Genomic DNA, 17,616 nt, shown 5'->3' on the forward strand with positions numbered 1-17,616 from the left:
ATTTAAAGCATTTAAGTCAACAATAGTAATGCAATGATGATTTGTATCTCCAGATCCTCCACTAGAGAATACATAAGAAAATATTATTGCAAGGAAGTTTAATTAATTTGTTACAGTACAAAATCTTATTTTATATGTTTACAGTTAACTTAAATACTTCATTTTTCTAGTGTTTGCAGTAAGCTTTTTGAGGGTATTTCCAGACTTGAATAAAAGTAAGGGTTATGTTGCGTATGTTGTGAAGCCACAAATCATTGTGTATCTGTCAGGGATACTAGGAAAATGAGTGCACGTTGATTGTTCTTTGCCCTCCTGCCTGCTGAGAACTTCAGTTTAAAAAAGAAAACAACAACAACAAAAAAGCAACTTACATTGCAAGAGCAGTCAAGTGTTATTTCAATATACAGTATAGGACATGCACTATTCTCATTAATGACATTCTACTAGTTTAATTTGATCTCTCAATTTTATATTGTGCTAATTACTTCATTAGTAATGATCTTGTGCTGTCAACAGTGGTGGTGGTTCTGAAGTGTTGCTTCTATTTTGCTTCTATTTGAGACAAGAGAAATGTTGATGTTTTTGTCACTTGTAAAAAAAAAAAAAAAAAAAAAAAAAAAAAATTTTCATTGGGACAATTTTTAGTGCCGAAAAGTTAATGCAGTTTATTATTCAGTCCTGTCAACTTTTCAATTTCCAATGTGCAAACATTTTGCTTGTGTTATATGCATAATAGGGAAAGTACTCAACACATGTTTTAATGCAATGTTTGTTAATCTTAGTGCCGAGCAGTGTTTGAAAGGCGCAAGTTTACTACTACATCATAGAGATTTTTTTTTTTACCAATCATTTATGCTTTTGCTTTAAATATAAGTTTGCTGTGACATGTAGTAAGTGGTGCTGAAATTGGTTTCAGTTATCAAAGATGTGAGTGACACAATGGATGCTTATGTACTATGCCTTGAATCCATAAACACTGGTACTGAACAAAATTCTGTTTTTTCACGTTTTCTGTCAGCTTTCAGTCTTCCATGGGTCATTCAATAAACACTACCCTGGTTGACTTTTTTGTGCTGCCATATGTCAATCAAAATGAAGTGCCTGCTTTTTAGCAAGGAGAGAAAATAAGCTTGCTTTATTTGAGTTTGGCTGTGCTCTCTGCCGAACAGTGTCTTGCATTTGTTTCATTCCTAGCTTATTTTTGCCTTGAACTATGCAGTGGAAGATGCTGGGAATGAAGAGGGAAGGAGTACCTGATGAAAGCAAAGCAGGAGCTAGAAAGAACAGAGGGAGAAAACTCCACAGCAGGATTTGAAACTGCTCGTTAAGGATATTAAATTTTAACTGATTTGCTTTAAAAAAAAAAAAAAAAAAAAAAAAAAAAGTGGGGTGGATGGAGCGAGGAAAGTCAGACTACCAAAAAGTTCTTCCACTAAGGGCTCCATGAGTGTTCTCATGCTAGATAAAAATATTTCTTTTCTCTTAATTTTGTATTGTGATTTATTCTGTTGTTATGGGACTGGAAAACTATTGAATGTCATTGTTTGGTATATATGATTGTGTGTTGTGTTTTTTTTTTTCTAAAGAGGGAATGGTTATGTTAGTTTTAAAGCTATATTCTCAAGACAATGCTGATACTATATTAATCACCTGGTATATCAGTTGCTAAGTGTATGTGTACGTACATTAACTTTGACAAAGCCAGCAAGTGTGAGAAGTTGCTTATATTAGAAATCAAGGTTGCAATACAGTGACGATGTGTATCGACTGTACAAACCTTTCCTTTCTAGAAAATACTCTTAAATGAATTTGTATTTTTGCTGTAGCTTGTAATGTTGTAAGTATCACATTCCTTAATAGAGACGAGCAGCTACAGTGTGTTTCGAGTGGAACTGGCAGGCTATTTGTTTATATAGACCTTTACCAAGCTCCTCACATCTCCTGGGGGTTTACTCTGCTCTCAGTGAAGCCGGTTGGAACTTTATATCCACTCGTTGCTGTTCCTCACTCAGTACTGCAAAGGGATGGTCGCTGGCTTCAGACTAAACAGAATGCCCACACGTGACCAGGCCCACCTGGTCTTCATGACTTCTGTCTTGTCTCTCCAGAAAGGTACTATTCCTTCTCCCTCTAGCCACATGTAATTTTTATTTTATTTTATATTTTTTTTCCCCCTCTTATCCTTTGGCACTTTACAGGAAAATCCCTGGCTGGATTTGTTGTCTTTCAGGCATATGATCTATGAAACTCCATTCATGAGGTTCTTTGCTTTATTTTTCTGTATTATTCCAGGGAATTCCCTATATCTGTAGAGCTTTAACATCCCCAGATCACAGCTTTGGACTGAAATTGAAACATAGGATTTCTGTCTGGGAAATCAACTTTGCTGCATCTGTTAGGACACAAGCACAAGTGAACATAAGATGAATTCCAGCAACTTGCAAGTGACTTAAAATGTTGATGTGATCAAGTGTGCATTTTTGTTTTCTTTTTCAGTGGCAGGTCTTGACAGACTTTGTTTATGTTTTATCATTTTCTTTGAAAATATAAATCCATTCCTCTCTTGTGGTATTTCAGTAATAGTAATATGCTGTTAAAATAAACAGAATTCAGATTTTTGAAAACAAGAAATGAGTCTGAGTTAAGTACATAGGATAACAATATATCCTGTAACAATGTAACATTTGGGGAAACCACAAACAATCTTCAAAAGAAATTCTTGAAGTTAGGTTCTTTTATCAAACATCAGAGGAATAAGCTTGTTTTCTCAGAGTCTAACTGAAAGGGATTTTCCAGAGGATGCTAGAGATTAAAACTCCAACCTGAACTTCCCAATACTTCCACTTGACATGTAAGGTGCACTTTTAATTTTTTCCAATTCTGCCCATGAAAAGTACTCATCATTACTCTATTTTTATTGCATTAGTCCTGCTGTACTTAAGGGCTTGACAAGAATGCATTTTTCTTTTGTGGGTTCGCAAGCATTTGAAATGCACCTGATTGCATGCAGGCCACAGCACTAGCAGAGAAGTTTTTAAAAACTTAAAACAAGTTTCCGTGGATTAGCTCTCTGTAAGGTGATACAGTTCTGAACTTCGCTTAGGATGTGTTGTCCCACCTAATTTCTCATTCAGTAAATGCCATTCAGGCTGCAAGGTTATACCTCATTTTAAAGAAAGAACTTTTTCAAGGGCAGTGTTGGCTAGTCTCACGTGCCAATATTAAAATTCATGGATAAGGAAGTCAATGGTAGGTACCAACAAAATAATGTTTTATGAGGTGTTGGACGTGCTTCAGAACTTAGAGAAAAATAAATTGCATTTACTCCTTTACTTGACTGAAGGCTGACTTTTGGATTCCAAGGACAAGTGAGGTATAATTTGATCAAAATATCGATCGTGTTACACTGCAGTTACACCCGGCCTGAGTCCAGAAGCTGAAGCTTGCTGCACAGTCTTGAGAGCTCTTCTCCCCGCTGCTTCATGGGCAGTGGCATTAGGTTGTGGCTGTGCTGAGTCTGTAGCCTCTGGGGAGCTGCTCATTCCTCTTCAGCTGTGCTGGAAGTAGAAGGTGGCTGCTTTGACTCCTGCACAGTGTAAAATAATAATGATGTGGGCACAGGTTTCTTTCAGAGAGAGACACATTTTCTGAAATTACAATTTTGTAACGGTCTAGGAGAAGATTACCAAGTGATTTAGTTATGTGCATTGTTTTAGTGTTTGTCTGTTTGTTGTTGGTTTGTTTTTAGTTTGCTTGCTTGCTTTTAGATTTCCAAAGATAAAGAGCATGGAGCTGTAACTTCCATGTAAAAGCTGCAGGTTCAGATTGTTCGAGTGTAGCTCTAGTACTCTGGCATTTTGAGAGTTCGGTCAGGGTACTGGTCCCCACCATCTACACTCGTGCAGTCTAAGTCCAGCCTCCAGGCCACATGCAAACAGTGGTTCTTTGACTTCATATATGTGTGGTGGTAATGACACATATTTTTACAGTGACTATACTACTAGAGGTCTCTCAGCTGAGAGGCTGAATTACTGTCTTCCTTTTGAGAACAACAGGTTTTTGAAAAATCACAGGCTTTCAGTTACAGTTGTAGCACCATCTCAAGGAATGGGTTTTGAGCAGTGCTAATTATTTCCAGCAGGTGCTCATAGCTCTTGGAACTGAGCAAGACAACGATCCTTGCTGTCTGTTCATACCATATAAACAGACATAGACAGCTAAAATATTAAGAGGTATAATAATTGGGTAAATCTTCACTTGGTAGTTCCTGAAAATACAAATACTAATATATGGTCTTAGTAGCTGTTACTTTGAAGGAAGGATTACTTTCTGTAGTCCTACTCCAAAACAAAGAAAAAAAGCAAATAAGTCTAAAAGTTTAATAATAAAAGAAAGGTCCCAGTTTTGCACCTGACATTCTGCAGTTTATGGCAAGTGTCTTAGTTTTCCGTAAATTAGAGGTAATAATGCTTTTTATTGCTTGCAGGTCATCATCCAAATTGAACTCCTTGCACAATTATAGTGGTACTTTCTGCTGCAGATCTATTATTCTAGTACTCAATAGTTTAATGGTAGTGATTTTTGAGTATTCTTTTTCATAAAACCTTACTGATTTATGCAGGTGTTCACAGTTAATAAATAAAAGGTTTTCTATCTAAAAAGAAAAGACAATATTGGGGGTCAGCTGATGCAGTGATCTACCACTTTCATATGTGGAGGGGTTGTTGGAGGCTGTGCAGTATAAAAAAATCCTGCATAAATGCACTTTGGACATAGCCTTGCATATTTGGCTTGGTCTTTATTTTGTATATATTTAATTCTGATGAACTTAATGCTGCAGTTGAAAGGGGTTGCTGCCTTTATTTGAAGAAAGTGAGTAGCATGAGTATGTGTTTCTAGTAGTGTCTGAATAATCTGATATCACCCCAGTGCATATAAATAGTACATAGAGGTATATAATATCAAACCTCGGATACTTGAGAAAGTAAGTAAAATTTTTGGAAGACCGGATAATGCACTGCACCGTAAAGCTTTCTGAAGAGCAGCCTGTTAGTAGTAGGAAATCTTGACCATGATATTGAGATAGTAAAGTATTGTTTTTAACTGCTTCGAGAAAAATTTGTAACACTTTGCTGTGCTTTGTATCAGTACAAAGAGGGATTTGGAAATTTCTCAGTCATAGCAAAAGAAATCTATGCTGCATGGAAGCTGTCTCAGGAGGCAGATTTGTTGTCTGTGAAGTTTTCTAGCATTTGCAACTTGGCATCATTCTCTAGCTTAAATATATTTTACCTCTATGAGGTATTGGTAGCTTGGGGATTGTTTAATAAGACAGCCGTGGTGTCTTATGTTTATCTCGATCTGTCACATTTACCCATTAGCTTTTTCTTTATTCATACCTTCGCATAGGTGCTGAGATGTCCATTCCAAGTGGTATGTCTGTTGTGTATTGAAGTAATAAAGAACTTGTGCATGTCTTCCTTTATTTTTGTTGTTCTTTGTTTTTCATTGGTTGGGTTTTGTTTTTTTTTTTTTTTTATTTTTAATGGTGACTGTCGAGCACCAATAAACTTAAAAGATGCAAATCATCTCTGAGAAACTTGAGTATTCCTCATTAGAAGCAGATGTTCTTGGCAAAAGAAGTAACAGTTGAATATATATATATTTTCCAAATTGTGTATATTCTGTCACTTGAATTTTTCACGAACTATTGCATCCATAAACTTAATTTTCCAGATAAAGATCATTTTCACTTCTGAAGCTGAGCTGTAAGCACTGATCTTCCTTCCCTTAGCAGTGCTATTTCAGGATACTTTGCTTTTGGTTGTATATCCTTTCCCAGTTTTATTTGGGGGTATAATTGGCTGAATTGCTTTGAGTTTGCTCTTACCAGAACTGGAAATGAAGTTCTTTGATGAATCAAGTCTCATACAAAGAACTACTAGACCTATGTATTTGCTTACCTTCTTTGATATACCTTAATCTGTAATTTTTTGTAGAGATGATAGTGGATGTCTCAGATATGAATCACGTGACTCTATTTTTCCTTCTGATGATCATCTTAAGAGCGAGACTGAAAGCTAGGGAACCGGCAGTCAACCCTAATCTCTGTCACAGAGTGCCTACAGGAAAGCTGGGACTCTATCAGAGAGTGTTGTGGTGGGACAAGGGGTAATGGCTTTTAACGAAGACAGAGTAGGTTTAGATTAGATATACTAATCGGCCCTCTACTCTGCCCTCATGAGACACCATTTTGGAGCACTGCATCGAGGTCTGGGGCTCCCACCACAAGAAGGGTGTGGACCTCTTAGAGCAGCTCCAGAGGAGGCCATGAAGATGATCAGAAGGTTGCAGCACCTCTTCTATGAAGTAATACTAAGAGCTGGGGATTTTCAGTCTGAAGAAGGGAAGGCTCTGGGGTGATCTCAGTGCATCTTTTCAATATGTAAAGGGGCTTATAAAAAGATGGAGAACAACTTTTTCTTCAGGCACATAATGATAGGACGGGGGGAATGGTTTTAAACTAAAAGAGCAAAGATTGAGATTATATGTTAGGAGGAAATTCTTTGCTCAGAGGGTGGTGAGGCACTGGAACAGGTTGCCCAGAGAAGCTGTGGATGCCCCATCCCTGGAGGTGTTCAAGGCCAGGCTGGATGGGGCTTTGGGCCCCTCCCTCAGGTGGGATGTGTCCCTGCCCATGGCAGGGGGTTGGAACCAGGTGATCTTTAAGGTCCTTTACAGCCCAAACCATTCCGTGATTTTAGTGCAAGATGTTTGTAGAGGTGTCCGGGAACTGTGAATTTGTGAATCTGATTCCAAAGTGCCTTGGAGTCAGTGGGATTTCCCAAAAGCAGGAGTTTTTAGTACTCTGCATTTTTTAGCACATTTTGCCTTCCTCCATCATAAAGAGAAAGGAGAAAAAAAAAAGTTAATATATTTATTTTACAAAATTTTTTACTTTGCAGTTCTTTATGGAAAATCCAAGCCAGTATTCGGCAGCTATACTTGCCAAAAAAATAAATAAAATTGGGTGCTTTTGAACTATTATAGTATTTTATTCTGGTACTCATGTATTACTCTGTGTTATATAAATACATCTTTGTGTTTGTGTGACCTGGAATCCTCTAGTTCTAGTACATACCCAGCTGATGACAGAAGGAGGATATATATAGAACATGCTTACTGAGAGGAGCTGTGTCTTCAGTAAAACACAAATATAGAGACATAAACAAGAGGCGTTTTTGTTTGTTTGTTTTTTAGGATGTTTTCTTGTTTCTCTCTCTTATTCTGAAAAGCAGCTGTGGTGTACTAGTAATACCTTACTAAGTATAAGCTGGCATTTGGTCTGCAAAGCGTACTGTTAAGCTTTGCATTTGTGCGTCTGAGACAGTGTAAATGGAAGTACTTATGCATAGACAGGGCTTTTTGCACGGAGCTTTATATAGGGAGGAGTAACAGTGGTGAAATTTTCACTAGCTGTTTATTTATGTAACTTTCTTACATATGTCATGATGAAAATTTATCACAATCAGCATTACCTGAAATGAAGGGGCTAAGAAATACATTGGCCTGAGTTTTAGGATTGTTTTGAGTATTAACCACTCACTCTTTAATTAGCTACCAGTATTAGTAGATGGAGGTTGACATGTTAAATTTAATTGTGAAAACTTTAAAAAATCTAAATGTCTTTAGAAGATTAAACAAAATAGTGGATGGAAGTGTTTGGTGCCTTGGCTCAAATCCAACTTGGTGTCCTAAATGAGTGCATCACAAAACCACAACAGATCAACCCAGATTTACATGAGTGACGTGTAAGAGCCCTGAAGCTAAGCCAACATAGTGGTTGAATTAGCTCCTGCATTTAGAGAGGCTTCTCCCTCCAGGTCAGACTTCTAAGCACTGATAGGCTTGTGTGGGGAACTAGAAGTTATAGATTGAAGTATGCTTGTGCTGTGAAGAGAAAGAAATCTTAGAGCTTCAGAACTTTCATCTTTGACAAGTGTGACTGATTTTCTTTTAGGGGAAAAAAGTAGAAATGCTATGAACAATAATGGAAAAAATTGAAGAATTTCCATTAGTGGTGCTTCGGTCAAGGACCTGCCAATCTTCCTAGAAATCTGTTCAAAATCTGAAACATTTCATTGCTGCAGGGTTGATATATACCTTATGTATTGTCCACCCTCATACAATATTTGGTTTGTTCTTTTAGTAAATAATAACTGTATTGTAGAATGATACTTAAAAACAGGACAATCTGCAAACTGTGCAGGTGCAAAAGTACAACATTTGTGATCTTTAAATACCTTATTTTGAAAATATCTTATTTTTAATAACTCAGACTGAGTTTATACTTAAATAACTATCAGATTAAAGTAAAGACAGTGGATGAACAGAAGCATTACTCCTTTTAAACAAGCATTATGCGTTTAGTGTAGTTTTGGTTTTTACATGATTCAGGGAAATAGTTATTAAACAAGAAAGAAAACAACCTGATGTGAAGAGTGACTTATTCTAGGGCTTTGTAGTATGGTAAAGGTGTGGCAAAAAGATATCGAAGACCTTTTAAAAATACATTGTACAACTTGGTTTTAACAGATACCCTCACATAAAATATTGATAAGTTCCAGCAAGTATTTGATTAATGTTGCTATTGTTTAAAGTTCTTACTTATGTATTCTTCAATATTTCAGTAACCTGATATCTCCATTTTTGTTGTTCAGCATGATGTATCACAGACTTTGCTCAAAGCAACTCTGGACAGTGTGGTTGAAGAGTGTGTCAGCTTTGTAGGAGTTGATATTAACATCTGCTCAGAAATACTATTAAGGTGAGTCAAACATTTTCCTATTCCAGTAATTACATGGCTCTGGATCACAGAGTCTCTGTTTAGTCTGCCATCTGACTCAAACTCAGCTGGAGCAAATGGCTCTTGTGTGAAACTCCCAATTACATGAAAATGGCACATTAAAACAGTATTTCATTGGATCTTTACGAGTCAGTTTTTAAGGTGTGATTAGTGTGTGATTCTCCCACATATAATTATTCTTTAAAGGAAAACAGAGTTTAAAATGTTGAACCAATAATGCAATTTAGAAAAGCTTTGATATAATCAATTTGTATTTTTGCACTAAGAAAGTGATTTTCAAATGTATTTTCTGTCTCTTAGAAGCTGTTCTTATATTACTAAGTGGAGCAGGCTGTAGAAGTCTGTTGAGGAAAGGAGAAAGGAGTTAAGGGAAAGTTTTGAAAAGTACATCTCCTTTGTTGTATCTGAAAATTTTAAAAGTAATTGTTCCATATTTACTTGGAAAAATGTTCTGGTGTTTATTTCTCTTGGTTAGAAATCAATCTCAGTCTCAGGTGTGTACCATTCAGAATCGTTTCGCTGAACAGCCTCTCAGAAGAGCAAAGTCTTGCTGTCATTCGCTCAAGTAGGACGGGAAGAAAAAGCGTGTCCATAATACTGGCAGTGACAATTGTGTTAGGTATAAAAGTTGAGAAAAGTATTCTTGCCAGCTCTATTTTTTTTTTTTAATTTTAAGCCCATATTTTATTTCCTGAAAATGTTGTCTTCCCGTATTTTAAAGGGCTTTCCTATTTTTGTTGTTTTTTGTTGATTTTCCACTTTCTTCCATGTTTGTTTTGTGTGTGTGTCTAAGTCTTAGTCTGGGTCTTGCATTCAGTCTTCACTTTCAGATTTATATAAGTTAGATGTTAGTGAGAAAGAAAGCAATACCTGTTGGTGAATGAGGCTGAGAAGCTTTCATTCTATAACTAAAAACCTGCTTTAACAAGTGTAACATGCAAGCACTGTCAGAAGAGTATGTCCATATTGTGCAGTTCAGCTGAGGGCATTGGGCTCGGGTGCTGCGGTGACTCTACGGGACTGCCTGACAGTGTGGAGTGACACTGTCCAGTCATGGCTGTAGGTGGTAACCATGTTGGCTAACTGCTTTGGACTAATTAGCCTTGCTTCTGATGATTATGTGCTACTTCAAGTTCTGGATCTAACCTGCTTCTTAAAAGGTTAACTCTGCTGTTCTGTGTAGATGTGCTCTAAATTTCCCTTGGATGTACAGTTAATGAAATTGTCACTCTTGCTAGAATATGCAAGGTGCAGGGCTTTCTGGTCATGCTTTCTGATGCATTAAATACACTTGTTGCAATATATGACACTTGAAAAGGATGACAACATTACAGCACCTGCAGTATCACTGAGTATCTTCAAAGACTTAAGATCACCAGTGGAAAACTCAGTGAACTGTCATACTCCTTTGTCAGTGTAAATAGACCAGATATTTTTAAGAAAATTTTAGAGAAAATTCTACACCTAATGGTTAATATTTTTCTCTATGGTTAAAGGTGTATCTCCATTTTAATTCTAAGTTGTCACCAACTTTGGGTTATTTTAAAACTTCTGCTTGAGGATGAGACTGGAATGATTTTTTTACTCTCATTCAGCTTTCTAATTTCAGCTATTCCTGCCAGGTTTGTTGTGTTTTTTTTGTTTTGTTTTGTTTTGTTTTGTTTTGTTTTGTTTTTTTAGAATCAGTGCCATTCCACAAGCAGGTCTTTGCTGCCATTGACTTAAAGCAAAAGCACCTGATATTTAGAGCCATATGGGCAACATTTCATTTTCTAGTGCCAGAAGTAACTGCCCACCACAGCACTTTTCCCTCTTTCTGTGATTATTGTACTCCATGTGAGTACAACTTTGGGTGCATGTACGTACAGAAAACATGCAGCAAACCCACTGCTTCCTGAAGGAACTTGGCTTACTGCAATTGCACTTCACAGGTAAGTTATTTGCCAGATTTAAGTTGCTCTCGGAACAACTCATGCAGCCTGTTCCCAGCTGCTCTTTTATCTCAAGAGCAGCTGAGAGAAAAGGAACAAGCTGTGTGAATCTGTTAAATCATGAGAGGAAGGCAAGCTGCTCCCAGCCACCCTCCTTCTGGATAGCAGACATCAGCCCTTCATGTTGGGGCAAGGTGTTGCAGTATCACTGAAAGACAATAGCTGAGAGGGGGCTGTTCTCACAGGAACAATTTATCTGTCCTGAACCCTCCTCCCACGTCGTTTCCTGAAGAGGGCAGCTGGGGGCAGGCCATAAGACATGACAAATTGAATTGGTATTACAGAAATAGCCCACAGATCATAAATTACATGTCCCTGGCTTACTAGTTAGGTATGTACAGAAGTGTATTGCTGTACCAAGTTTTGTTGACTTGAGAGGATTCCTTCCACAGAATTCAGAGAAAGGATCTTTTTTCAGACTATGACTTTGCTCTGGGAGTTTATTTGCAAAATTCCTAGCTGTGTTTAATTTTTCTAGGTTTTGTAAACCAGCTTTTCTACAGTAATGCATGTACTTGTAATGGATAGGACTTGTATTAATGACTGTTCAATGGTAATAAATGTATTTTGTAAACTTTGCTGTCAGACATATTGCAGGCCTGAATGCGAACAGAGCTAGAAATATAATTGAATGGCGAGAGAAGAATGGACCATTTATAAACCGAGAACAGCTCAAGGAAGTTAAGGGTCTGGGCCCCAAAACTTTCCAACAGTGTGCTGGCTTCATCAGATTCAATCAAGAATATATAAAGACTTTCTGCAGGTAATAATGATGTTAGCTTTCTTGACAAAGTTACCTAGAACAGTATGAGAAGTCTTTGCTTTCTCTTTTGTATTCAGGTTTGAGAAAAATCCTAAGCCTTTGCCCCCTGAAAGAAAATATTTTACCAAATGAACTGTATTAAGTCAGTGGTTGAACACAGCTCTTCCACTGCATCATCAAGGTTTATTAGCCTAAGTAATGGTTTCTATAGCTATGTAAGTTTAGTCACAAATTCTGCAACTGAATCAACAGAAGCAATTTGACATGTGGCAGTGTCATTATCTGTAAGATATTAAAACATGACAGACTTATGCTTCGTGTAATTTAGTGATTGTTAAATCTGTTTTAGTGTGGTGAAGATTTATACTCTGCAGAAGGCATTGGTAGTAAACTAGAGAAGATACTCTGAGAGTTACAGTTCCGTTAGCTGGAGAGAAAGAGTTACATGGGCTGTCTGGTGTAATCTCTGTGTTATACTCTTGTACCTAGCAAGCATAATGTGACTGCCTGCCTTCTCAAATATGTAAGAAGCCTCTTCCCACCTCCAGTTGTCAATGCTCAGTCATCCTTTTCCCTGCCATTTCATTTCCTGTTTCTCTACCAAACCTTTTCCTCGTGCAACCATGCATTCTGCTTCTTCTCTCCACCTGAAATACTTCCTCTCCATAATTGAAAGTGCACTTTGTAGGGCAATGTCTCTTCTATCATTCACATTTCTCTTTCCAATATAAAAAAAAAAACAGGAAAGGGCACAGTGGTAGCGCCATCCCCACCCTTTTGCTGCTGACTCCTCTTAAAAAAATATTTTCCTGGGAAGCACATGCTATTTTTTAGCCAACGCAATGCTCAGAAGCAATACTGTATTCCCAGTTGCTGCTGGCCAAACAGCACATGTGTAACTTCCAGGCAGGAGGTAGGCACATTAGGACTGGCATACCGCCCGGATGGAAGGGATACAGATCGGTTGCCCATCTGGCAGGGAGGCACGTGCTGCAGGCCAAACAGTGCACGCTGCAATCACCAGAAGGCCAAAGAAATAGCTTTCAAGGCTGTAGATGATTGATAGGTCTTACATTGTACAGATCTGCTCTAGTGAATGCTGCAGTACAAACAGGGGAGGGGAAAGCTGGTGCCATGTTTTTTTTCCAGAAGTTCACTGGTGAAGTGTTTAAGAACTTCATACCTTTTTTTTTTTTTTTCCAGAAATTCAGTGGTGAAATGTTTAACAACACTAATTTTTTTTTCCCCTTTCTGGAGCACACTTCTGATGTTAGTCAGATTCCATAAAATTTGAGAACACTGTTTAACCTGAAAAATCTGCTCTGACTTTGGAGTTTGATGCCAAAATAAAGCTCTAAAAGCATTGCCTCCACAACAGTTCTTGTAGACCTGGGAGGCAAGACTAAAACTTTGTGGAATGGACTTTGGGAAGGTTTTATTTTTGTCCTCTCTAATCGTGTTGATGGAGTGTTTTATGAATTAGTTTCTGTTATTTGTATTTACAAGTTAATGAATAATCAATGATTATTTAAAATACTGATGTTGCTAGAGAAAGTTATGCTGCAGTTCTGCCTACATTCCATGTAGAGGTAGAGCCTAAAACGTAAGAGCTAGTTTGGAGTCCTCCAATGCGTTCTGCTTGGTTCTGTGAAAGTAGAAAGCATTTGTGATTTCAGAAACAAAACCAAACAAACAAAAACAGATGAGTGAAAGGAACCTTTTTGAAGAGGAGTCATTTGACACCTTTAGTATCATGAGCATTTTTTAATTTTTTTTTAAACTTGAGGGAAATTTTAAAAGAAGCGTAACGGTTGTGCACCCACACGCTGGTCTTCTTTCCTATCTTTTGTTGCATCATTGTTGTTCATGTACAGTCCTTCTGCCATTGCGGGCAATCTGTCCATGGATTTTGGAACCTTTGTTATCCAGACAGTTGAAGAAGAAAAGCCCAACCCAAATGCTAGTTGTACGTAACTAACTCGAAGTCAATATTGTATTCTATTTTAAGGAAATCTGTATATAGATACTTTCACAAAACCAGAATAGAATAGTTCAGCTGGGAGGGACCTTCAGAGATCATCAGGTCCAACTGCCTGAGTACTCCAAGGCTGACCAAAAGTTAAAGCATGTTATTAAGGGCATTAACCAAATGCCTCTTGAACACTGGCAGGTGTGGGGCCTCAATCACCTCACTAGTTTTTCTAGTGAGTTCTAGTTTTTGACCTGTTCTAGTGTGTTTGAGCCTGTTCTAGTTTTTGACCCCCTTTATGGTTAAGAAATTTTTACTCATGTCCAGTCTGAACCTGCCCTGGCCCAGCTTTGTGCTGTTCCCACACGTCTTGTCATCAGAGCAACCGGCACCTCCCTCCCTGCTTCTCCGGCTCAGGAAGTTCTAGAGAGCAATGAGGTCTCCTCTTGGTAATCTTTTCACCAGACTGGATAGCCCAAGTGTCCTCTGCCTCCCCTCATAGGACATGTCTTCCAGCCTTTTTACCAGCTTTGTTGACGCTTTCCAGTATCTTAACATCCTTCCTACATTTTGGTGCCCAGAACTGCACACAGTATTCAGAGTGAGGCCACACCAATACTAAATATAACAGGAGAATCACCTCTTTTGACCAGCTGGCTATACTGTGGTTAAAGCACCCCAAAATACCAATATTTGCCCTCTTGGATGCCAGGGCACAATGTTGGCTCCTGTTGAGCCTCCTGTTGACCAGCACCCTCAGGTCCCCTTCTGCAGATCTGCTTTCCAGCCACTTGTCTCCTAGTCTGTGCTTGTGATGGGCGTTACTCCAGTCCAGGTGCAGAACATAGCATATACCTTTCTGGTAATATTTTTTAAGTACTGAAATACTGGTAAGTTTGACCTTTAGATTTTTACTGTTCCAAGCAAATCTCAGTTTGAATTCTTTTGATTTGAAATTTTTCATATTTAGACCTGGCCCATGTTTGAGCGGACTTTCTCAGAAATTTAAGTTTACAAAGTGAAGTAATATGGTCTGAGGACACGTGCTGCTTAAACATTAAAACTTACTTCATTCTGCAATTTGCTTACCTAAAGACAATATGAATAAAAAATCTTGTTATTTTTTTTCCAAATTGCATTCCTCTCTTTTAAATGATTAAGTCTAAATGCTGAAAGTTAATTATGAAAGTATCCTCACATCAAGTAGGTAAACAGAATTGTCCCCATTTGACGGACGGAAGATACCATCCAGATTGCAAACGTAACAGTAGATTGTGTAGTGAGGCATTTCACACTGTCAGCACTTTCACTTTCATTTTCAGGAAGTGCTTTGCTTTAACACTATAAATCATGTAGTTTGCTTTATTTGTTACTTCCTTTGTAATCTTGGCATCCCAAAAGAATTTTGTTGAAGCACAGAATCTAATATTTACTTCTATTTTAAATGAATTTATGCATACATCAGTATGATAGATTTTCATGCTATAATTATGTTGTTAAGATTCACCCACTATTACCATTTAGTTTAGATTTTTTGTTTGCTTGTTTTTTACTTTTCATTGAGATTGAACATGGTATAAAAGTTTGAATTTGTTTTTAATGTGTGGGCACTGTGCTTGGATGTTGTTCATTTAGAATGACATGTCCATCTTTTGATTTCTGGCAGTAGTAAGAAAACTCAAATTGGAAGTCAAGCACTTTTGACTAAAGCAGGTGCACAAGCCACCAGTGAAAAACAAGGTAAAAAGAAGAGCAAACCAACATCAAGTTCCTCACAGCAGCCCAATCCTTTGGATCAAACTTGTATCCATCCAGAGTCTTACAACATTGCAATGAGGTAAGTGGTGGGAAAGTTTTTGAATTGTCAATTTAAAAAAATGAAAGTACTGATTTTTATGATAACAGCCTCCTCAGCCTTTTGAGGCAGGAACTTTTACATTTAATTGATGTTTTCTCCTCTTTCTCAAGAAAGTGGCATGCTTCACTGGTGAAAGATTTCAGATTGATGAATTTTGCCTCTTATGTGCATGCAAGTTTTTAGATTTTAATGTTTTCCTTTGCTTTTTAGTTTTCACGTTTATCGATATGAGAGTTGGTATTTTTCTAAACTTTGCCAAACTTTTGTCCCCCAATTCTGACTTTGTATCACTGTTTGCCCCCTATTTGGGGACAATTTTCTCAATTTGCTTCTGTTTGGCAACACTTTTTATGCCACACGTTACACTATTTGGACTTTCGGTTCACAAAGTGTGGAGACAAATCATCTGTTCCAGCAGTGACTGAAATCTTGATTTTTGTCTTCAGCCTTGCCCCCATATGTTAAGTAAAGGATTTCTGAGGCATTCTTCTCTAACGTAACTTTTTTTGGGTAGGAATATTTCCCCTTTTTGTGCATGTATTTATATTTCCCCAGCAAAACTATTGACTTTGTATAGTTCCCTTCGGCAAATGCTTCTACAACTGGGTGTGACCATTTCGGTGTTAAATTTTACATGGATATTGGAAAATGCTGTCTGGTGTCTTTGAATGCCCAGGTAGCGAGGTACTCTATTGAATTTGGTGAAACTGAAAACACTTCAGTTTTTGAGGCCAGCAGCAAAGCAGCACATGCGTGAAGTTTGTTAGTAAGAAGTGTAATTTCAGAGAAATTATGTAGATTGATTTAAAACACTGTAATAGAGTGTATTAGCTCATGGTAATTTCTGTGCAAATTAACAGAAAATGTCTAATTGACCTTGTGATTATTGATTGTGCTTTATATGCTATTTCATCCAAGACCTTAATTAAAAGGAATTTAATTTGTTCTTACAAATAATCACATTGATACGCTGTGCAGATTTTCAGTCAGTGGTAGTTTAATAACTCTGCATCATTTAAAACAGCTTTTATTTTGTTGCTTGTGTTTGGCATGTGCCAAACAAACTTCCTGCTCAGTGGATTTTGGCCAGCAAGATTTGTTATGCATGTGTGTTTGCACACACAAGTGTGTGGACATATTTGAGCATATCTCATTATTACGAGGCTTTAAAATTAAATTCTGATGTTGCAAGATCTAATTAAGATGTCTATGTTAAGTTCTCAATTATATGAACTATGGTAGTTTTAGTATATGACCTTTGGCTAAAAGAAGAGAATGCTTTTTATGTAAGTCACAAAAAAAGTAATTAGGAACCCATGTTTGCTTCTCTTTAGAGAGGTTCTGCAGCTGGTGAATGCTAGTGCAAGATGTGATCTTTTCTATCATCAGCCCTGGTTGAAATTAGGCTCGGCCTGTCCTCTTGAGAAAACATTATTTCCTACCATAAACCAGGACATATTTATTTTTGTAAGTGATTGGCGGTGAACAGGTTCATTTTTTACAGCATGCTGGAGATAATTTTGTCAGAAGTTAGATGCTTTAGGGTTCTCGTCATCTCAGAATATTATTCCTGGAGAAACATAGTTGTGCTTCCTGTTTATAACAAAACAATCCTTCAGCCTCAAAGAAAGATGCTGAATTTCTGAATTCATGAAGCTTGTATTTCTTATGTAAAAAAAACTTATAGACCTTGCATTTTTAGGACATCTTCCCTGTTCTGTTAGCTCTTCAGTGGAGATGATTGCATATAGAACTTGCAGTGTGTAGGTGCACATTGTTTCCTTCTTCTGGGCACAGGCTATATTTTTGTTTCCATCTTCTCTATGCCACGTTTCCTCCTTCCTTGGGCCATGTACTAAGGCCAGTGTGAAACTGCCCACTAGTGTCCCTACTCTTTGTGCAGCGTATAAAGGAGAGACTTCGGTTTCTCCTTTTCTTCAGCCTTTCCACTTTTTTCTTAGGCATCACCCATTTCATACTAGTTCTTTGCTCATGCATAGCTGAAAAAAAAACAAAAACAAAATTAACAAAATCAGCCAAGATCCTGATATCAGTGATTCTACATTTAAGTGACACAAAGGATCAGAAAGCTTGGTCAGCCCTACTGTAGATTTTTCAGAGTTACTGTAAATAAATAAAGAAGCATTAATGTTAATTTTCCATATTGAA

General features: G+C 37.5%; 1 protein-coding gene across 2 annotated transcripts in view; it reads left to right on the plus strand.

The window, feature by feature from the left end:
• SRBD1 (S1 RNA binding domain 1) overlaps positions 1-17,616 on the plus strand; it is a 131,094-nt gene that overhangs the window by 99,186 nt on the left and 14,292 nt on the right. The window contains exons 18-20 of one of the 2 annotated variants that reach the window (XM_082755485.1): positions 8,721-8,827; positions 11,444-11,620; positions 15,256-15,426. In XM_082755485.1, the coding sequence (XP_082611611.1) occupies positions 8,721-8,827; positions 11,444-11,620; positions 15,256-15,426 (455 nt within the window). The remainder of the gene's footprint in view (positions 1-8,720; positions 8,828-11,443; positions 11,621-15,255; positions 15,427-17,616) is intronic. The other variant, XM_082755486.1, reaches the window with a different exon arrangement.

This window comes from Aythya marila, assembly GCF_965140915.1.
Source record: "Aythya marila genome assembly, chromosome: 3".
NCBI classification, from domain to species: Eukaryota; Metazoa; Chordata; class Aves; order Anseriformes; family Anatidae; genus Aythya; species Aythya marila.